The 24,082-nt window shown below is 42.7% G+C and overlaps 1 protein-coding gene across 3 annotated transcripts in view; it reads left to right on the top strand.

Annotated features, from left to right (window-relative positions):
- fbrsl1 (fibrosin-like 1) overlaps positions 1-17,616 on the top strand; it is a 511,912-nt gene extending 494,296 nt beyond the window's left edge. For all 3 annotated transcript variants that reach the window (XM_036599230.1, XM_036599231.1, XM_036599232.1), the window contains exons 15-19: positions 1,935-2,067; positions 4,652-4,735; positions 11,902-11,985; positions 13,764-14,022; positions 15,133-17,616. In XM_036599230.1, coding sequence (XP_036455123.1) covers positions 1,935-2,067; positions 4,652-4,735; positions 11,902-11,985; positions 13,764-14,022; positions 15,133-16,453 — 1,881 coding nt within the window. In that variant the 3' untranslated portion in view covers positions 16,454-17,616. The remainder of the gene's footprint in view (positions 1-1,934; positions 2,068-4,651; positions 4,736-11,901; positions 11,986-13,763; positions 14,023-15,132) is intronic.
- Positions 17,617-24,082: the final 6,466 nt, after the last annotated feature.

The following is a 24,082-nucleotide window of genomic DNA, read 5'->3' on the forward strand; positions in this document are numbered from 1 at the left end:
TTAAGATGTAAACAGAGTCGTTCAGAGTGGTTTGGTGTGAAACGCTCCGTTCTAGACAAACTTACCGAGTCAGAACTGTTCACAGTGGTGGTGATAGGAACCAGACGTCCACCTCTAAAAGCTCCCTCACAGAAAGTTCCTACAGTAAATGGTTATGAATTCACTGCCTGATGACTGAGACACTGTTTTATGATAGTTTAGAGAACTTAAACTCCATTCATGGTGGAGGGATACATGCAGGGCGCTGTGAGGCAAAATAGTCCCCAAAGAAAACTTATTATTTCAGATTTTCCACTATTTTCCATCATCAACATTCCATGTAAACTCAGAAGACTCGTGTAGGTTCACTGGTGGTTCTGGATAGTAAATAAAATGCCTATCTGTGTTGTAGTCATGGCGACCCCTGGTTCCTATCACCACCACTGTAAAGACGTCTGAACCATTTCACACCAAACCACTCTGAATCTCTCTGTTTACATCTTAATCACTGAATTATGAGGAAATTTTTTTGGTGGAGTTCCCCTTTTGAATACAGACTGAGGTTATACATTTATAAGGTTTAAAGTTTCTCTTTCATTTCTTTATGTGACATATTGGACATATGAAAAAATCCCAGTAGGAACAGACTGGGGACTTCAGACAACCCTTGTCTATGAATTAGCTAGAACTGATGATTTAGATTATAATTAATCTGCATAAAGTTGATACAATCTCAATTTGCAGTTCCCTAAATTGCTGCTATCCCGCATCCCTAACAGGAAACTGTTCCAACTTCTTAATTACTCGAGGCAGATAATTAAAGTTGCATGCAACACATTTGATTGTTCCACTAGTTAGCAAGATTAGCAGCTAGCTAGTAGCTGTAGTTAAAGCTGTATAAAACCATCTGTGTTATTTAGCTTTTGCACCATTTTTATGTCAGAAGAAGAGAAAATTCATAAGCTAACTTTGCGTATAACAATACAACAGGCTATCAAAGCCGAACGCTAGCACAAGCAACTGTCTGCTGATGTTAGCTGGTTCGCTAACTAGCTAGTTACATTGCAGATGGTATCTTGGCACATGAAATGATCTTATATCTAGTTAATATATCTAATATTCCTCATTTTGAGATTGTTCTAAGTTTATTTTAAGACTAGTTCAATTATCTGTAGGTATTTTTACTTGTTTTAAGTAAAATGATCTCTTTATGTTGGCAAAGAACTTTGCTTCGCTGGTTTCGAGCACATTCCATACAACAGAGTTACCTGCCAATACAGTGAGATCATTTTACTTACTGAAAGTGTTTAGAAAAGAGTTAAATAATATTAAAATGAGCTTACAACAATCTCAACAATCTCAAAATGAGAAATATTAGTTGTATTATTATTTACATTTTATTTGCTGAGAGCATTTTTAGCAGTGTAAACTAACCGGTTACCAGCAAATAATGAATATTATTCCAATAAAATATCCTCTGTTTATTTTGATGTGTCAGTTTAAATCAGTAGGTTGAATGACATTGTTTGATGTGATACATTATCTGAATTTTGATTGGTTGTTTCATGAAACTTGTTTCACAGAGTTGAGATGGTTGCAGCTGAGTTTCAAAACAGGCATCCAGTGAACTGCGTGAGGCTTTACGTTATGCAATACTAGTGACGTTTTAAGTGCACATTTACTGTAAAGCCAACTTCAGAAGTCTGTAATACATTCTTTCCACACGAGCCAACCTTTCATAAATTCAAATCATAACACAAAATCTCCTCTTTTGCATGTAAACACAAATGTGGCATTGATTGAAAGTCGCTTTTCCAGTGAACTATGAGTCAGACGTAATTCATATAAAATGACAGCGTAATTTTATAACAGTTAGTTCTGTGGATTGAAATGTGGTTGTTGTTAATGTACGTTTTCATTGGCTGAACTGTTTTGCCCTCTTTCTTGCTCTGTAGCAGATGCAGTTGGACCCTCATAAACTGGACATGAATGGGAAACTGGACCTGTTCAGCAGACCCCCAGCCCCGGGGGTCTTTCCAGGCTTTCCCTACCCACATGACCTGGCCAGACCACTCTTTTCATCCACAGGTGTGTGTACCATTCAAATGTTTGTCATATGAATATTTGTGGCTCAATAATAATCTATACCATGTTGATTCAAATATTTTGTACCAGACGTTTTGTTCACTGTTTACCTTAGCAACCACCTGGGATACCATAGCAATGACTTAGCAACCACCTTGGATATTGACCTGTTATCCCTGGTGCCATCTACAGTGCCTGTAGTGTATTACAGTCTGTCAGAGTGACTGTGTGGATCATATAAACATGATAGAGCTTTTTAAATGAAACAGTAGAAGCCATATCGCCCCCTGCACTTCCTGTAGTGTATTACAGTCTGTCAGAATGGCTGTGTGGATCATATGAACATTATAGAGGCTTTTTAAATGAAACAGTAGAAGCCATATCGCCCCCTACACTTCCTGTAGTGTATTACAGTCTGTCAGAATGACTGTGTGGATCATATGAACATTATAGAGCTTTTTAAATGAAACAGTAGAAGCCATATCGCCCCCTACACTTCCTGTGGTGTATTACAGTCTGTCAGAATGACTGCGTGGATCATATGAACATTATAGAGGCTTTTTAAAGCATTACAAAGCGCTTCTGTTTTAAAGAAAACATGAGAACTTTTCCATAATCAATGTTGTTGAAAACTAGTTGACTAGTTGCAGTCTTGAATAATATACTGTAGTCTTTTATTTATGGTCATTTCTTCATTTTGCAATATTAGGCTTTCCCAGTGTGTTTCCAAAAAACATGGAAAAAATTAAATAATGTTTTTCTTTGCACTAAACAATATATCATCACTGTTCAAAAAAAATCTAAATTTTTTATTTAATTTTTTACTGTTCTACTTCCTTTGAACATGGTTGCTGTCTTTTACATCCTGTCATAATTTTATAAATATCGCACCAATAGAAATACTCAAATATCACTTGTAATAAAACCTCCTTACATTAACTTACATTAAACGTAAAGAAAGCTTTTGCCTTCTCCTGTAAAGTTGATGTTTTGGAGATACACGTTTTTGCTTTGGACAGCAAAAATATTCACATCATAAAATATCTCCTCTTCTACTCACGAACAAGCATGTGGTATAAACCGAATGTTCAGAATCTACACTTTCCGCTCAATTTCTCAGCTCGTTTCATCGAGCTTTGAGTCAGGAATTATTGAATGAAATGTGAGACGAGCTGTTTCGAGGGGAGCTCGGAGGGTTAAAGGCTTTCCTTGAGCCCATGTGACCATCTGCCCTGTTTAAAGTGCGCGTATCTCCTTGTGGAAAATAGCAGCCGCAAATGTCACGGCCTGCTGTTTGACCTCATTTAAATGGCCTGCTTGCGCGTTAAAATCACGTTTGCGCTCGCCGCTCAGGCTGCATTTCCAGCCCAGATGATTCATAATGTATAGCAGATCTCACGGCCAGAGCGGCTCAGGCGGCATTAAAGCTGAATAATGCACCTCGCCTCGCCTCATTTTCTGTTCCTCGCCCACCGTTGAGGTGATTTGCATGTTGTTATCCCGACCGCGCGCCTGCCGTGGGCATGAATACAAATGCCTCTACCTGAGCTAATTGACCGGTAGCCCTTGCTTGAAGGGCAGCATGAATTTGACTGCCCTTTAGGATGTAATTACCCAGCATTGTGTCATAAAACAAGCTTGTAATTGCCTCTTTTATTAATGATTCACTCAAAGAAACGACAAACAGTTCAGGCCGAAAACAAGGGCAGACCTTTCGGATTAAATTTAAAGCGCAGAGTCCCCTTGACAACCTCTGCTACGCATTCAGGCTGCTGAAAAGGCCTTGGTTGACATTAACGGTGCAGCTGCCGTTTCGGTTCTCTGCAGCCGAGTTGGTTTATTTTCAAGGCAAAACAAGGTGGGGAAATTATACGGAGAAAAACAGAACAGGTTTTTATGTATATTAGAATTGGAAAAGGTCAGAATTTGATTTTGATATACATCGTCCATCCAGTTTAATAGAAACCCTTACCTTTTAGCTTGGCCAATTTATTGGAAACACCCACCATATAGGTGTACTTTGTAGATTTAAGAGAGCAGCTCTGTGGTCAGAAACTGGCTCTAAATGTAGGCAGTATGATATAAACTGAATCTGTTCTACAGTTTCTCATTAGGCTGAATGAATAACTGACTCTAAATGTAGGTATTGTGATATAAACTGAGTCTGTTCTACAGTTTCTCATTAGGCTGAATGAATAACTGACTCTAAATGTAGGTATTGTGATATAAACTGAGTCTGTTCTACAGTTTCTCATTAGGCTGAATGAATAACCGACTCTAAATGTAGGTATTGTGATATAAACCGAGTCTGTTCTACAGTTTCTCATTAGGCTGAATGAATAACTGACTCTAAATGTAGGTATTGTGATATAAACTGAGTCTGTTCTACAGTTTCTCATTAGGCTGAATGAATAACTGACTCTAAATGTAGGTATTGTGATATAAACTGAGTCTGTTCTACAGTTTCTCATTAGGCTGAATGAATAACTGACTCTAAATGTAGGTATTGTGATAAACTGTACAGGTCAGTTCTCTCTCTGTGTGTTATTGGTCATCTTCTAATTCTGTCCTCTTTCTCTTCCAATAGGCGCTGGTCATCCCGCTGCTTCTCCGTATGGTCCTGCACCTCACCACAGCGGCTTCCTGCCCCCTACGCATTTGGCAGGTAAGCGTAAGTAAACCCAATCTTTATTTTAATATTTAATATCTTTACTCTGCTGTTTGTCCAGCAGTTAACTCGCACTGTGTGTGTGTGTGTCACCTGCGAAAGCTGATTGTGATAAATTGGACTTCAGTCCGGTGCTGTTGTTGTGGAAAGCACCGCCGTTTCTGCATTGCGGCATATTTTCCTTTGCCACGTCGTCTCAAGGTTGATTTAGAGAAAAGCGTCTTGTGATTTCAGCAAAGGTCTGCCATTATGACGAGCTTTGGCCTTGCTGATTACTTCCAAGGGACTGACGGACTTGGAAAAAAGTCTAAAGATTAAAAAAAAAAAAGAAAGAAAAATATATTTTGTTAAAAAAAGCTTTTTACTGTGTTTCAGGGGAAACACTCCACCGAGCATAGCTTTTGCTTTTATTTCACGAGACCCTGGAGTGTTTCTAAAGCGCCCTGAATGCCCCCAGACCCGCTGAATAGGATCTTTTTACCTTGAATTCCCCCTTTTCTTCACGCTCTGGCTTCCGGTGCTCCTTTTCACCCAGTAGTTTCTTGCCGTTTTCAGAAAATGATTAAGGCCATTGTGCTCCCTCCTGTGCCGTTTCCATCAGAGGCATTGTTTGGCTTCGGCGCCTCGAGGTGATTTCGCAGAGCGAGCTTTCGAGTCAATCCAATCTGAGTTTATAAACACCTGATGCTCGGGGGAAATAAAGAGAAATTGATGAAACTCTTCAAGGATTCGGCCAAAATAAATAAATAAATAATAAAACACCCAAAGAATTCAAAATTCGTGCCCCCGCACTCGCAAAGACGTGCCTTGTTTATGGCCTGCAAAGAAACGTGGTATTTGAAGACGTTCTTTTAGTGGGTGAACGAAATAAATGGTCTGAATAAATGAACTGGACTTTGCTGTGGCCAGTGCGGTAGGTGCTGACCAGTTCACAAATGGTTTGCAGAAATGGGACCACAAAGAGAATAGCGTCCAAATAAAATTGAAACTAAACGGCTAAAGCTAGATCTCATGCCTAAGTCCACCACTTCTGTCAGTTTTTTCACCACTGTCTAGCCTCACAAAGAAACCCAGTGAGCCCTACAGTGAACCAGCGCTAGCAGCACTAATGCTCACTCCTTTGCCTATTATGCCGAAAGCCTACCATCACCTCTGTTCTCCAGAGTTTAGCGGCTAAATTCATAGCCTCACTAGAGCCAGTGAGTTCGTTCCTCATCCTCACAGAGACCCTCTAGTAAACTAGCGTTAGCAGTGCTAATGCTAACTCTAAATGACTATGACGTAAGAGCACAGTTATTCCGCACATTCCGTACACGTCAGTATTCCATACGTTTCACTATTCCGTACACCTCAGTATTCCATACATTTCACTATTCCAAACATGTCAGTATTCCATACATTTCACTATTCCGTACACGTCAGTATTCCATACATTTCACTATTCCGAACACATCAGTATTCCATACACTTCACTATTCCGTACACTTCAGTATTCCATAGACTTCACTATTCCGTACACTTCAGTATTCCATACATTTCTCTATTCCATACACTTCAGTATTCCATACATTTCACTATTCCATACACTTCAGTATTCCATATGCTTCATTATTCTGTACGCTTCAGTATTCCATACATCTTACTATTCCGCACACTTCAGTATTCCATACACTTCACTATTCCGTACACTTCAGTATTCCGTACGTTTCACTATTCTGTACTCTTGCAGCTTAACTATTATAGAATGGAAGAATAGAATTGGCCAGCTGTGTTTGCACACAGAGGAATTAGACCTCCTCATTTAACCCATCCGTGCAGTGAAACACCCACAAACATACACACTAGTGAACACACACTAGGGGGCAGTGAGCTCACTTGCCCGGAGTGGTGGGCAGCCCTATCTACGGCGCCCAGGGAGCAGTTGGGGGTTAGGCGTCTTGTTCAAGGGCACTACAGTCATGTACTGTCGGCTCAGGGGATCGAACCGACGGCCTTCCGGTCACAAGGCTGGTTCCCTAACCTCCAGCCAGCTGCCTGGGGCTTTCCTGGGGACAGTTTCCTGAGACATTGTCATATATCCATGTTTCCATTAAAGCGGTTCACATGACCGTCTGAGTTTGGACATCAAATCCGTGTAAATAGTGACAGTAGCGATACTTTCATAGTCAGTTAAAATGGATTTTACGCAGTTTTACCATCGTATTTAACACTCTAATGAACGTTAAACAGTAGGTTAGCACTGTAAAACATAATACGTTTGCAAGAGTCACTGGTGTTACTGATCCTCACTGGTGTTACACATAATAAAGGAACACCAGAGACATTTTTAATAAACAATGCATTTTACAAAATAACTGCTACAATTAATATTGAGTTAATAACGTGAGCTAAGTTACTTTAGCAGACACGGCTTCACACTACTGATTCACTTTACTGGCTTTTTTGTGTAGTAGCCTCATTTATTGTTTATATTAATTCATTTTTTAAAAATGTGTGATAAGTCAATGACCATTTTTAAGTATTTACATTTAATAACACTTAAAAGCAAGAAAACACTACAGAAATTGCTCCATCTGTGGAGGCGGTGTTAATGGAACACTGACGGCATAAACTGATGACGTTTTTTCGCATATCTTCAAAGTGTTGGCCCAAATGTGACCAATCAAAATGCATATTGGTTGCTAGGCAGATTTTGCGGAGTCCAACCAATCATTACATCCTACGTGACTTTGGCTATTTCCGCTGTGTCTACTGAAACACTGTACGGAATACTGCACTCACTCATTCCCATCACTGCTGTCCTTTATGGTTTAGCCATTAAATTCATTTCACAGCCTCACAAAGAGACCCACTGAGCCCTTGTGTGACCCAGCGGTAGCCGCGCTAATGCTAACTCTCTCATTCATTTCCATAACCTGTTTTCCGCTTTTGTTTAGCTGCTAAATACGTTCCGCAGCCTCATAAAGACAGCCATTAAAAGCTTTAATAAACTAGCATTAGTGGCACTAAGTCATTCCGCAGCCACTGAGCCAAGTGAACCAGCGCCAGCAGTGCTAACGCTGAGGCCTGAAACATACTCAACGCCAAGAAGCAAACACAAATGACAATGCTTGGCCAGCGCATTGCAAACGCAGGCCCTTCTGCACTAACTGACCCTGCGTTCTTACGTTACTGTGCCAGTTAAACACTCAAGGGGGCGCTAGAGGACAATTCAGATTGAGGTCTACTGTTATTCCAACAGCCTTAGCAGGTAAACATGAACAGTCGAGGAGAGTGATCTGCTTAACCTGCTGTGCTGGAATTAAAAGGCGATAATGGATCATATTTTTGTTTATGTAAGTGACCCGTTTTTGCGTGAGACTCGGCAGCTTGACCAGAAGAAAGGATGCTCGTGGTACAAGATAGCTTTCTCAGGGTTGGCTGACGCTGTAGCGCCCCTTGCTGTAATGCTCAGAATGCAGCTTGTGCTTGCATTGTGACTCCCCATATGGAAAAAAATACATGAACGTGTGTTTTTTTACATTTGAAATACATTTCAAACACACTGCAGTCGATGCCGAAATACATTCCAAACACTAATGTATTTCAGAATGTATTGCCATATTAAACAAATATATTTTAAAATGTATTTATTTTACAATATATGGGGAAATATTACACATAGAAATGTACCATACAAAAATAAATGTATGTAAATGTGTTAGCCAGAATCCTGTCCAATGCACTTTACTGTTTGAAATGAATTTGTTTTCCAGTATCTTCATTTTAAATCTGATCAAATGATCGTCTACCATGACAGAAGCGAGTGTTGTGGGTATTGATACTCTGTGAAAATGCAGTTATGATCTGATATCTTGTTTATGTGAAATACATTGTGTGTGAGAGTCTGACTGCAGACGTACATGGTTAATGTAAAGTACAGTGCAGATCACAGAAGAACGTTTAGTCACATCTGGAACCTCCATTACACACAACTGAACACAGATAATAACTAACACTGATAAATGAATTTTAAAAATATATTTACTAAATGCTTTGGCCATTTTCATACATTGCAAAATTATGCCTGATAAATATATATGGACTATATTATTTATCCATATGGGTCATTTTTAAACGTAACAACGGGCAAAACCACTTCGTTCACGTCCTTATATGGGTCATTCTGTAGAAACGTCCACTTTCCTATCTGTCCATAGGAGTCACTGGTGTTACTGATCCTCATTGGTGTTACACATAATAAAGGGAACATCAGAGACATTTTTAATGAACAATGCATTTTACAAAATAACTGCTACAGAGCATCAAACCACATGTTGTCAATCATGGAATATCCACTGAAATATGGAATTTAATCCATTTGTGTTCTATTTTTTCACAATTACCTCAGAATAAAGTCGGTCACACCAGTGACTTCAGCTAAAAGCTTCATATGAAATCATGAGCTAAATGAGAAAATCTCTGATAACTGAAAGACACAGTGGACTCACCATGAGCTTTTCTTCATAGATCCTCAGAAAACAGGTAAAAGGAAGTCGTGATGTCATCAGCGTGACTTTTATTTCAAAATAACATATATATATATATTTTTTTAATGCAGTAACACCAGTGACACGACTCCTGGGGACAACAGCGTTCATTATATATTTTAGAAAATTTATTCAGCATTTTTCTTTGTCATTTAATTCATATAGTCCATAGTCATGTATAGATTATTGCAGTTAAAATTGCAGAAAAATGTGTTTTTTACCTCAAAATATGGCCTCAGCCTTCACACATGACTGTGGAGACGAGCTCTTCTAGGGCGCTTGGAATTCTAGATAATAGATTTAAAAGCCAATATTGCCAAATTGAGGCTCAAGAAGGTGAAATTGAAAATAACTTATTGTTTTATTCGAAAATGTAATTAAATTGTAACCCTAACATGTTTTTTAAGTGTAATATATCTATAAACGCTAGGGACACAAAAATGGACGTTTCTGTATAATGACCCATATGATGTATGTTTAAATCTGGCCTGGCTATTATTCCTGAAGTCCACTCATTCCCATCACCTCTTCCCTTTACCGTTTAGCTGCTAAAGTCATTACTAAGTGACCCAGTGAGCCGTTTAGTAAACTAACACAGGAAACGTTAATGCATTCTCTGAGTGACCGTCTCTAAATCCCCCTCATTTCCATCACCTTTTGCCTCTAAATTACACTAAATACCTTCTGCAGCCTCATTAAAACACCCAGGGAGCCCTTTAGTGAACTGGAGTTAGCAGCTAATGCTAACTCTGACTGACTGTAATGTGTGAGCCCTTTAGTGAACTTGCATTAGCAGCGCTAACTCTGCCTTATTATTATGCCTAAAATGCACTTATTTCTACATCTTTCCTCCAAAATATGCTAAATACTTTCCACAGACACTCAGTGAGCGCTTTAGCGAACTAGCCTCAGCAGCTAATGCTAACTTTCACTGACTGTTATGTGTGACGCCTTTAATGAACCTGCATTAGCAGCTGATGCTAACTCTGACTGATTATAGTGCCTAAAGCTCACTCATTTCTATCTTTTGCTGTTTAGACAATTAATTAATTCCACAGAAAGACACCTAGTAGGCCTTTTAGTAGCCTAACGCTAGCAGCAGTAATGCTAATACTGGCTATGAAGCCTAAAGCCCACTTATTTCATTCACTTCTTTCTTTTAATGTATGTTAAAAACCTTCTGCAGGCGCTTTAAGACACCCAGTGAGCCCTTCAGTGAGCTTGCATTGGCAGCTAATGCTAACTCTGACTGACTGTAATGTGTGAGCCCTTTAGTGAACTTGCATTAGCAGCGCTAACTCTGCCTTATTATTATGCCTAAAATGCACTTATTTCTACCTCTTTCCTCCAAAATATGCTAAATACTTTCCAGACACTCAGTGAGCGTTTTAGCGAACTAGCCTCAGCAGCTGTTGCTAACTTTGACTGATTGTTATGTCTAAAGTTAACTAATTTCTATCTTTTGCTGTTTAGACAATTAATTAATTCCACAGAAAGACACCAAGTAGGCCTTTTAGTCAAGTAGCGCTAGCAGTAGTAATGCTAACACTCACTATTAAGCCAAGGCCCACTTATTTCATTCACTTCTTTCTTTTAAAGTGTGTTAAATACCTTCTGCAGGCACATTAAGACACCCAGTGAGCTAGTGTTAGCAGCTAATGCTGACTTTGGGTGACTATTATGTGTGAGGCCTTTAATGAACTTGCATTAGCATCGCTAAGCTAACTCTGACTGATTATGATGTCTAAAGCCGATTTATTTCTATTCTTTTCCTGTTTAGTCAAGTAATTAATTCCACAGAAAGACACCTAGTAGGCCTTTTAGTGAACTACTGCTAGCAGAAATGCTAACACTGACTGGCTATTAAGCCTAAAGCCCACTTATTTCATTCACTTCTTTCTTTTAATGCATGTTAAAAACCTTCTGCAGGCGCTTTAGACACCCAGTGAGCCTTTTAGTGAGCTAGTGTTAGCGGCTAATGCTAACTCTGACTGATTATTGTGCCTAAAGCTCACTCATTTCTGTCTTTTCTTGTTTAGACAATTAATTAATTCCACAGAAAGACACTAGCACTAGCAGCAGTAATGCTAACACTGACTATTAAGCCTAAAGCCCACTTATTTCATTAACTTCTTTCTTTTAAAGTGTGTTAAATACCTTCTGCAGGCGCTTTAGACGCCCAGTGAGCTTGTGTTAGCAGCTAACACTAACTCAGAGTGACTACTGTGAGTGAGACCTTTAATGAACTTGCATTAGCAGCGCTAAGCTAACTCTGACTGATTATGATGTCTAAAGCCGATTTATTTCTGTTCTTTGCTGTTTAGACAAGTAATTAATTCCACAGAAAGACACCAAGTAGGCCTTTTAGTCAAGTAGCGCTAGCAGCAGTAATGGTAACACTGACTGGCTGTTAAGCCTGAAACCCACTCACTCCTGTCATGTTTTCTGTACCGTTTAGCCGCTAAAGTCGTTCCTCAGCCTCACAGAGAGACCCAGTGAGCCCTTCAGAGACCTAGCGCTAGCAGGGCTAACCCCTCTGACGTTAAAGCAGAGAGAGTGACAGAGAGAGAGAGAAAAGCTGGCTGAAGCGGTTCAGACACCTCCAGCCTTCGTCTCTAATCCCTGTTTGGCATTTTGCAGATGCTTTCGGTCGCTCCAGTTCCTTTGGTGGCCTCAGCAACCTTTCGGCCAGTGCCTTCGGTGGATTAGGCAACCCATCCCTCGGTAAGGCCTGACCCCGTAGCCCCCCGGATACAGCCTCAGCTTAGAGAGAGAGAGAGAGAGAGAGAGAGAGAGGCACTTAGCTCTGCAACAAATGCCAAATAAGAGCTTAGGGAGAAGCAGTTGAAGGGAAGCGCATCACAACAGGCTGGTTTAGTCTTACAGCAGCAAACGCTGCCAAATCACCCTCCAACGCAAACTCACAGCCAGGCTGTTTTACTGCTGCTCACGCATTAATTACCCCGCCAGTGCTTTCAGACCTGCGTGGGCCTCTCTCGCTCTCTCTCTCGCTCTCTCTCTCTCCGTCTCTTTTTCTATCTCGTTCGCTCTCTTCTGCCTTTCTCATGTTATGCCTCTCTTCTCTCTCACTCTCTCTCTTCCCATCTTTCTGTCTCTCTCTCTCTCTCTCCATCTCTACAACTCTGTCTTTTTCTTTTGATGTTTCTATATCTCTCTCTTTCTGTCTCTCTCGCTCTCTTCTGCCTTTCTCTCATTCTACTTATTTTCTTCTGTCTCGCGCTCTCTTCCCGTCTTTCTCTCTCTCTCTCTTTTCCTATCTCTCATGCTCTCTTCTGCCTCTCTCATTCTGCCTCTCTTCTTCTCTCTCGCGCTCTCTCTCTCTTACTGTCTCTCTATCTCTCTCTTTCGATGTCTTTTTTTCTCTCTCTCGCTCTCTTATGCCTTTCTCTCTTTCTGCCTCTCTTCTTCTCTCGCTCTCTCTCTCCCCGGCGCTCTCTCTCTCTCTCTCTCTCTCTCTCCATCTCTACATCTCTTGCTGTCTCTATCTTTTGATGTCTGTATCTCTCTTTGTCTCTCTCTATCTCACTCTCTCTATCTTTCTCTCTCTCTCTATCTCTCTCTCTTTCTCTCTCTCTCTCTCTATACATGTATATATGTCTTTCTCCCTTTTTTCTTTTTCTTGGGAATAAAGCCAAAGGCCACGCCCACTCACCCCTTATTGTGATGTCAGCACTCAAACCTTTCAGCTATTTAAACTGTTTTAATGAGTTTGGAACAAAAGAGCTTCAATATGAGCTTTTAACAACTGATTGGAAAAGAAAACTGTCAAATCATTATTTAGAACCTGCTCTTCACATCAGTCATTATAATATAAACATCAGTTATTATAATAAGAATTAGAAATTTTTGCAAGAAATCGCAGCATCTCTGCACCTTTTTTATATTACCATTTTTTGAGAATGCTATGTTTACATGACGTCCATAGACAGTTGTTCATTTTTCGTCCTCATGTCACTGTGTACGGAAAATCAAGCATTTCAAATAAGGACAATTAATCAGTGAACTCAGGGTTGGAATATAATGGAATGCAAGTATTGTGAATATTCAAAATATTAGCGTTACTGAGCTCTGCTAAAGCCTGAGTAGACTGATAAATCAATATGATCAGTTATTAATCTCAGTGTTACTGAGCTCTGCTAAAGCCTGAGTAGACTGATAAATTAATGTGATCAGTTATTGATCTAAATGTTACTGAGCTCTGCTAAAGCCTGAGTAGACTGATAAATCAATGTGATCAGTTATTAATCTGTGTTACTGAGCTCTGCTAAAGCCTGAGTAGACTGATAAATCAATGTGATCAGTTATTAATCTGAGTGTTACTGAGCTCTGCTAAAGCCTGAGTAGACTGATAAATCACTGTGATCAGTTATTAATCTGAGTGTTTGAGCTCTGCCTCGGCTTCCTCTGCTTTTAATCCCCCCTCACCATGCAGGTTTCGGACCCCCGATGCTAACAGTGCGTGTTCCTCTGTTTTGTTTCAGGTGCGAACAGCATGTTTGGACCCAAAGAGGGACCGGGGCTGCCCAGCTTCAGCCCCCACCACGACGCCTGGAACAGACTCCACCGGACTCCACCCTCCTTCCCCACGCCCCCACAGTGGCCCAAATCTGGCGAAGGAGAGCGGAGCAGCTCCGCCAACAGCCACGAGCGAGAGAGGGAGCGAGAGAGGGAGAAAGAGAGAGAGAGGGAGCGAGAGAAACGGGACTCCTCTGTCGGAAAGGATGAGAAAGATAAAGACAGGTTGGTGAAGCTCTTTGATAAGTGTTACAGTTCATACTGTATTTTTCTGTAGTATCCACTGTGTGGCCAAAAGTATGTGGACACCTGACCATCACACCCATATGAACTTGTTGGACGTCCCGTTCTGAACCCATGGGCATTAATATGACGTCGCCCCCCTTTGCAGCTAAAACAGCCTCGACTCTTCTGGGAACCTTTCCACAAGATGTTGGAGAGTCCCAATTCAGGGGCTGCATCCTTCAAAGGCGGCGTAGACCGCTGCGTCATGAAACGCCACTCCTGTAAAGTCCTTTTAAAGTTCTTACAGACGGAGCCAAAAACTTTGATTTTATGTTTTTTTATTTTTTCATTTATTAGAGTTGGAGATGCGTCTCTCTGACAGCTCTTTGCTCCCTAAAACAAAACGAAACGTTAGCGTAAGTTTTTGTTCAGACCCAGTTGGCTTTTTTATCATCTGTTTTTTCGCTATTCGACTCAGTTTAAACCCAGTACTTACATTTAAAGTGTCTCCTCAGCCGCCGTTCACTCCTCTGCTGATGCCGCCATGTTCTCGTATCTTCGCCGGCACACAGTGAACCTCGGGATATGCTGGCTGGCAGAGGATCCACCGTTGGGTCCTTTGTTGCCATGGAAAAGAAGGGCACATTTCTCGGCCGCGTATGAAGGAGCCTTCGGAATGGGACAGTCTAGTCGCGCCGCTGTGATGCAGTCGGCCTTCAAACGCAGCCTCTGAAGGACGCAGCCCCCCAAATTGGGACACAGCTTCTTTGAGCTGTAGCATTAACCTCAGCCTTCACTGGAACTGAGGGGCCCAAACCCTGAAAAACAGCCCCAGCCCATCATCCCTCCTCCACCAAACTTTACTGTTGGCACTGTGCGTTCCGGTAGGGAGCGTTCTCCTGGCAAATGCAGATTTGCCAATCAGACCACCAGATAATGTGATTAATCACTCCAGAGAACTTTGTAAGAGATGGAAAAAAGTAAATTGTATATAATTTCTATTGATCCTGTGAAAATGGCTTCAGATGCTAAAGAAAATAATAAAAATGAGGTTTTAATAAATGTTTTCATACTTACTTTACATATTCTATCTCTCTCCTTCTCTTGCAGGGATTCGGTGGACCGTAATCGCCACAGTAACCGCTCCTCTCCCGCCTCCGCTCCCGTCAGCTACCAGATCAGCAGCCTGATTCGCTCTAGCAGCCACAACTCCGCCCCCCGCGACCCGGAGAAGGATCTGCTGGACCGTCAGCGAGAGGCGGCGGCAGCGATGATGGCCGACGTGAAGGTGAAGGAGAGCCGCTCTCCGGGCAAAGACGCGAACGAGCGCAGTGCCTCCTCTGCGGATTCCTGCAAACCGATCCGGCGCTCCCCGTCGCCGTACTCCAAGAACATCCTGAACGAGACGGGCATCAAGATGGGCAGCATGGCGCTGCCACTTCCCATCAAAGACACCGACCGGGAGAGGAAGGAAACGTCGTCGGGGGAGACGATCCACAAGGTGAAGAACGACATGAAGATCAAAGAGGAGCGCAAAGAGGAGCAGGACGTGATGGTGGTCAGTTCTGAGCCTGGCAATCAACCTCAGGCTCCGCCCCCTCCTCATCCCCTTCCACATCCTCATGTTCATCCTCAAACGGCTCCGCCCACTTCGCACCAACCAGCAATATCAATATCCCAGCAGGCTCCGCCTCCATCTCCGCGTGGCAGTGATCTTCCAACCCCGGCTTCTTTGCATGGAGTGCCCATGCCACACTCTTTGCCATTCCCCATGAGTGCCATGCACCAGATGGGCAGCTTAAATGTCCTGGAACGTGCCCGGATGGCGCCGTTCATGGGCGTGAACCCGCTCGCGGCCGGCCGGGAACGCCTCCCTCACCCGTTCTCCTCTTGGGACCCTCTTAGAGAAGCTTACAGGAACCTAGACCTCCAAAGGCGGATGGACTTTCAGCTTCGTTCTGAGCCCGGGCACCGTCTCCCCGGCATTTATGATCCGGACCGTACAGGATACAGAGACCGGGAACCACACGATTATTCCCACCAGGAGCATCTTCTGGAAGTACGGCGTGAACAGGAACGGCTGAGGCAGCAGGCTGAAGAAAGAGAGCGGCTTCATTTGAGGGAAGAACTGGACCGTGCCAGGCTTCACCAGCTTCACCAGTCTCCAATAGAAGGGCATTTGCCCCACATGCCCCCTTTTATGTCCCACCTCGGAGGGATGCCGTACCCACGGCTAAGCCCATCCGCCGCGCAAAGTGGACTGCTAAACCGGACGCCACCAACCGCGGCGCTAAGCGCCCCCCCGCCCTTAGTGCCAGCAGGCCCGAGCATCCCTAGACCCACCTCGCCAAGACGGACTACGCCAATCACCACGCAGGACCCTAGGGAATATTCGCCGTCGCGCAACCCCAAAGAAGTGGAGGCGCGGTAACGCAATTTTTGCCGGAAAAAAACTTCATTCTCAGTTGGACACGTATACAAACGGACAACATGCACTTATTTTCCGATAAAAATAAAGTTAACGATAAACAGAAATGTATAATTTGTACAAAAAATACTTTGTACCTTCGGACAAACAAAAAAAAAGCACATCGCTTTTTATTTTATATCAACGTGGATGGCAAGCAAGGACATTAACGTCATCTACGAAACACGAAATGCTCGCCACCCACGTAAGAAATTTGATATTAATATATTAATCCAATGCCTTTTCATTTTTTGTGTGAAAAGTGAGATTCTCAAATGAGTTTGTACTTTTCCTATTGCCTTTCCATGTACAGACATTATTTTTATGAATTTTACGTTAAAAGTCACGTCAAACCCACCGTATTTATCCCAGTTTCTCTGTTGGACACATTATTGATGTTCACTGAACAAACTGGATCGATGTTACTGTTTTGACAGTCGATTTTTGCTCTACGGTACCTGGAAATAGTGCTGACCGTGTACAATGTTACATTACCGAATTTTCTCTGTTCGCTTGTTTTTGCCTTTGAGATATGCAGACGGATATGTATTACGATATTCCTGTTCGGTTTTATGTAAAGTTACTGTAAATATCTTGTTGATATTACTTGGATCAAAAATTACATTGTAAATTTATTTAGACTTTTTAAATGTTTCTAGAAAAACGGCGGAGCAAAACGGAACCACTTCCGTGGTTGAATTGAAAACCATGGTAACCGATCTGTCCAATCAGAGGGCACGTTTTTTTGTTTTTTTTTGTTTTCTTTAAAGAAGGGTGTGGCCATCATCTGCCATCTATGCAAAGCGGAAATGGAAGGTTCTGATTGGACGGTTACCTAGACGACATAGCGAAATGCATCCTGTATGGCAGAACCTGGATATTCTCCAACGAAGAGCCAACGAAACAAACACGGAAACAAACTTCCCGGTCAGGAGCGAACTGTGCCCGAGTGGACGTACGACTGGGCGGTGATAGACTGTCTCTGTCGACCTTGTGGTGTTGTGCAGTTGTTTTTCTTAGACTCTTGTATACAAAAACAAGTAGAGTTTTAGGCGTGAAAAAAAAAATGAAAATGAACATTCATGGTTTAAAAATGTACGGAATAAAGGTCGGACCTTATATCTGCACATCTGTCTCGCTCTTTTTGTTCTGTGATATTTCAGTGCGAATCTGAGGCCGTATGGATTAAAAAGGCTTACGATTAAGCAGGTTCTTATTGTTGCTGTGCCTTTAAGACATACGGTATATAGACAAGAGTAATGGGACACTTCTTTGTGGGACTTGTGATTGAGTTAAAATGGACAATCTGATCTTTTTCAGGCCCTCATTCAGGTCTTCACAGAATAATTTAAGACGTTAATATTAGTTTTCTGTGGGCTGGTATGCTTAGTAGTTGTAAACAGGTGGGCCTGGGGATGGGAAAGGTTGAGAACCCCTGTTCTAGTGTGCGGCCAGCATTAGCTAAGAACACCAAAGACAGACGCTGATTGTGGGTGAAGCAGCTGAACAATGAGCTTCACTGATTCTGCATTTCAGCGTCTGTTTTCCCCAGACGAGCTGCATAGTGTCAAAATAAGCTTATTTTCAGGGACCCTCTATTTTGCATTTTGATTTTGAGACATTCAGGGGGTCCATGAGGTTAATTAGGGGGTCCCAGACCCTCCACGACCCCCTGTACCTTGTTGCTACTAACTACTCCCCTCCTGGTCAGGCCAGTATAATATTAAAGGGGAATTCCACCGATTTGTCAACATGTCAGCATAATTAGGTGGTTGAGATGTAAACAGAGTCATTCAGAGTGTTTTGATTGAAATGCTTGAAATGCTTCATTTGTAGAGAATCTTACCGGCTCAGATGTCTTTACAGTGGTGGTGATAGGAACTAGGCGTCGCCATGACTACAACACAAATAGACATTTTATTTACTATCCAGAACCACCAGTGAACCAACACGAGTCTTTTGAGTTTATATGGAATGTTGATGATGGAAAATAGTGGAAAATCTGAAATAATAAGTTTTCTTTGGGGACTATTTTGCCTCACAACGCCCTGCATATTATGTATCCCTCCACCATGAATGGATTTCGAGGCCAAAATCTTCTCAAAACTATCATAAAACAGTGTCTCAGTCATCAGGCAGTGAATTCATAACCATTTCATGTAGGAACTTTCTGTGAGGGAGCTTTTAGAGGTGGACGTCTGGTTCCTATCAGCACCACTGTGAACAGTTCTGACTCGGTAAGTTTATCTAGAACAAAGCGTTTCACACCAAACCACTCTGAACTGCTCTGAACCGCTCTGTTTACATCTTAACTATTTAATTATGTAGAAATTCTGAAAAATCCATGGGGTTCCCCTTGAAGTTAAGACAGACGGATGGTTAGGAAGTCTTTTAAATCCAGGCCACATTGCTCCTCATTACACCTCTATAGGACAGAGTGAGGCCTCACATGCTAAAGATTGGCGCTGTTGTCTTTTTAAGGCCGACCCATCACCTTAAAGAGCGGCTGAGACCGGCGAGCGGACAGGGTGGTGGAGGGGTCACTAATAGGCCATCGATCTCGCGCGAGAGCAGCTTTTGAGTGTTTGTGTTGCAGGTAAGCGGTATTGACCTGGGCGCTAGCGTCGTATTGACCCGCGGTCTGGATTCATTACAGGAAGCGGACGATGGATGGGGAGAGAGAGAGAGAGCGAGCGAGAGAGGAAAGGATGAGTGTAGAGATAAATGAATGGATGAAAGAGGCTCTCCCGCATTTCCACTCGCCTGTTTGGCTAATGACCCCTGAAGGCCTCTCACAGCATGACCAGAGGTTACCCTATCTGCTCCCATATTGACCTGATCTCTCTCGCCCCACTCTCTCTCTCTCTCTCTCTCTTTCACTCTTTTTTATCGCTTTTTTCCTCTTTCTCTGCTTTCTCTATCCCCTCTTTTTTTACCCCTCCTTATTTCCTGTTCCTCTCTTTATCTCTCCATCTCTTTATCTTTTCTCTCTCTACTTCTCTTTTTCAGTCTCTTTCTTTTCTACTCTTTCTGTCACCATTTTTCACCGTCTCAACCCTCTCTTCTTTCTTTCTCCTCTCTATCTTTTCTCTTTCCCCCACTCTCCCCTTCTCATTTATCTCTTCTCTCTTTCTCCCCGTCTTCTCTTTCTCCGCTCCCTTCTCTGTATCTGATTCCCCCACCCTCTCTCCTTCTCCCTCTCTTTCTCTCTTTTTCTCCTCTCATTCCCCCACTCTCTCCCCTTCTCTTTTTTCTCTTTTATCTCTCTTTCTCCCCATCTCCTTTCTTTCTCCTCTCTCCCCTGTATCTTTCTCTTTCCCTCACTCTCTCCCCTTCTCATTTATCTCTTCTCTTTCTCCTTTTTCCTTCTTTTTCTCCCATTCTCTCTCTTTTATCTCTTTCTTTTTCCTCTCTCTCTCTCTCTCTCTCTCTCTCTCTCTCTATCCTCCTGATTCTCTAACTGGCACCGTCTGGTGAGCCATGTGTCTCTGGACTCGGCTGGCGATGGAGAGAGGCAGCGTGCGGTCATTAGAGACAGTTACTGAGAATCAATGACCTGCCAGAAAGAGATAAAGAGAGATAAAGGTACAGAGAGAGAGAGAGAGAAAGAGAGAAACAGAGAGGAGAGGGAAATAGAGAGAAAAGAGAATTAGAGAGAGGAAAAAGAAAGAGAGGCGATAGAGACAAGGGTAAGAGTAAGAAGGAGAAGAGAAATAGGGAGGAGAGAGAATGTGGAGAGGGAGATAAAGAAAGACAGGCAGGAAAAAGAGTAGGATGAGAAAGAGAGAGGGAGGAGAGGGAGGAGAGAGAGAGGGATTGGCTGGCGGAGCTGCTGTCAGGTTTATTGGGAAGAGTTAAATCAGCATCGGTTTCAATTTGGCGTCTGTGTAATTGAGAGGCTTTATTCTGCAGACACATCTGCGGCTCCTCTCTGCTCCCTGCGGCTCCCTGCTAATCAGCCGCTCGCCGTTATCTGCTTATCCTGGACCTGAGAGAGAAACGGGCATAACACACACCGCACACAGCTACACACACCGCACACAGCTACACACACCTCACACTGCTACACCCACCGCACACTGCTACACACACCGCACACAGCTACACACACCGCACACAGCTACACACACCTCACACTGCTACACACACCGCACACTGCTACACACACCGCACACAGCTACACACACCTCACACTGCTACACACACCGCACACTGCTACACACAGCTACACACACCTCACAAAGCTACACACACCTCACACAGCTACACACACCTCACACAGCTACACACAGCTACACACACCTCACACAGCTACACACACCTCACACAGCTCACACAGCTACACACACCTCACACAGCTACACACAGCTACACACACCTACACACACCTCACACAGCTACACACACCTCACACAGCTACACACACCTACACACACCTCACACAGCTCACACAGCTACACACACCTCACACAGCTACACACACCTACACACACCTCACACAGCTACACACACCTCACACAGCTACACACACCGCACACAGCTACACACAGCTACACACACCTCACACAGCTACACACAGCTACACACACCTACACACACCTCACACAGCTACACACAGCTACACACACCTCACACAGCTCACACAGCTACACACACCTCACACAGCTACACACACCTCACACAGCTACACACAGCTACACACACCTCACACAGCTACACACACCTCACACATCTACACCCACCTCACACATCTACACACACCGCACACAGCTACACACACCTCACACTGCTACACACACCGCACACAGCTACACACACCTCACACTGCTACACACACCGCACACACCTCACACTGCTACACACACCGCACACTGCTACACACACCGCACACAGCTACACACACCTCACACTGCTACACACCGCACACAGCTACACACACCTCACACTGCTACACACACCGCACACTGCCACACACACCTCATACACCGGATATTTCATATTTCACTTAGATAAAAATCTGGTTGGTGTCTGAAGTTCGCTTCTTAGTTTAACCGATGAAGCAACGAGGCTAAGGCAGCTAACAAGGATAGCAACCTTATTCTTATGGGTTTCTCAAACGCTAGAGGGCGCTCCCGAGCAAGTCCAAAATTAAAGTGCTAAGATGGAGCATTTGAGCAAAATCATAGTTTATAAATTCTTAAACATTTTTAATATTAAATAATACATGCATTTCCTGAACACAGAACAGCGTAAAACATTTGAACTCTGCTGTTATATTTTTAAGAGCTTTTAAATTCGAGTTATAGGAGTTTAAAACGGCGCCTCATGTACGTTCATGATGTCAGTGAGCACAAACAGCCAATGAGCTGCTCCGCTCGCCAACCAACCAGCACTCAGTAGCAGCAATGCTAACCAACCAGCACTCAGCAGCAGCACCGCTAAGCAATCAGCACTTAGTCGCAGTAATGCTAACCAATCAGCACTCAGTCGCACTAATGCTAACAAATTAGCACTCGGTCGCAGTAATGCTACTCCACACACACACCACACATAACACACCAAACACACACACTTTCAAGGTAGCAGGAGATTTTAGGTAGCAGTGTATTTAAGGTGGCACTGGATTTAAGGTAGTAGGAAATTTAAGGTAGAAGTGGATTTAAGGTAGCAGGAAATTTAAGGTGGCAGTGGACAACCATAGCAACCACCAACTTAGCAACAACCTAAAAGAAAGCGGGAACCATTTAAGCTGCGCAACTACTCTGTTTCTAGTAACACGTTTCTAGTTTACATTAGTTATTATGTGTGCTCAGTTGTGTGTAATGAAGGTTACAGATGTAACTAAACGTACTGACCTCTGTGATCTGCACTGTACTTCACATTAACCATTAGGGGTGGGAATCTTTAGGCACCTCACGATTCGATTCGATTACGATTCAGAGGCTGCGATGCGATTATAAAACGATTATCGATGCATCTTTTTTCTCTATACAGGATTTCTATCTTCTCACTGTCTGAGGACTTGGCAGTTTTAAAGCAAAGTATTTGTAATGATCCATAATGTAAATGCATTACAGATCATTACAAATACTTTGCTTTAATTATCTAAAATATCTTTTATTAATAAGTCAAATGGAAGTGATGTGGCAAGTGAACTAGAAGGCTCTCATTCAGAGACGCTGCTGCCACTCATCTGCGATAAAATGCGCTGTTACCCTGAAATCAGGTCCAGTGGTGATGGGTGTCCACGCAGCGCGTTACAGCCATCCCTTCCCGACTGGACGCTGAATCTCGGCTCCAAAGTGTGCAGCATAGCGCGAAAGCCCTGTTTCTCAACGACTGAGAACAGACAGCAGACAGCAGGTCACACAGCCCCGAGGTCTGGCCTCGCCAGTAGCGAACGAAGAAACAGACTAAGACGAACATTTGGAGACTTATTCGCATTTATAGGCAGCGCGGTTGGTTAAATCTGCTGAGAGACTGTTTTTCTCTAAAAAGTTGCGAAAATGAACTCGCTTCTCTTTCGAATTTTCCCGTTCCACCTTAAATGGTGCAGCAGTTACATTCGGCGCCTAAGGCAGAATTTAAGGTGAAAAGGGAACTTAGAATGAGAAGCTGGCGAATGAGAAGCGACTTCAGCCTCGTAAAACAGCCGGACGCTGAGACGTTTTACAAGAAACTCTTCTAGTTTTGAAGAAAAGGTTTCTGGCGGAGATGGGAGGAAAGCGGCTGTAGCTGAAGCTTTAAAGCAGAGCGAAGTAAATCTGCGCTCTCGTTTATATTGTTTAGCCTAAACTAGGACATCAGCACACACTGAGACATACTGGACATTAAATGTTGTGGCTCCCAAGCTGGTTTGATTTTGTTGAAAGGCAAAATGTCTCTTCTTAACATTTGGGTTGCGACCCCTAACCTGGCTTTAACGCAGAGGGAGCCGGTCAGATTTCTCACTCATCCAGTTGTGTTTTTGTTATGTGCCGCCACAGACTGTCCGCCTTTTGCGTTCCGTCAACATTACGTTATAAATTAAATATTTAGAAAATCGATTTTTGACATTTATGAATCGATTCAGAATCGTTCGCGTCCGCATCGCGATGCATCTAAGAACCGAGTTTTTCCCGCACCCCTATTAACCATGTACGTCTGCAGTCAGACTCTCACACACAATGTATTTCACATCAACAAGATATCAGATCATAACTGCATTTTCACAGAGTATCAATACCCACAACACTCGCTTCTGTCCTGTTAAAGGATCATCTGATCAGATTGAAAATGAAGATACTGGAACACAAATTCATTTCTAAAGGTATCAGACAGTGAAGAGCATCAGAGATTTTGAAATGGATTTGATAAACACATTTACATACATTTATTGTGGTATGGTACATTTCTATGTATAATATTTCCCCATACATTTTAAAATAAATGAATTTTAAAATATCTTTGGTCAATATGGCAAAATACACCGATCAGGCATAACATTCTGACCACCTCCTTGTTTCTACGCTCATTGTCCATTTTATCAGCTCCACTTACTATATAGGTGCACTTTTTAGTTCTACAGTTACAGACTGTAGTCCATCTGTTTCT

The sequence above is a fragment of the Colossoma macropomum genome, unplaced genomic scaffold (assembly GCF_904425465.1).
Source record: "Colossoma macropomum unplaced genomic scaffold, Colossoma_macropomum, whole genome shotgun sequence".
NCBI classification, from domain to species: domain Eukaryota; kingdom Metazoa; phylum Chordata; class Actinopteri; order Characiformes; family Serrasalmidae; genus Colossoma; species Colossoma macropomum.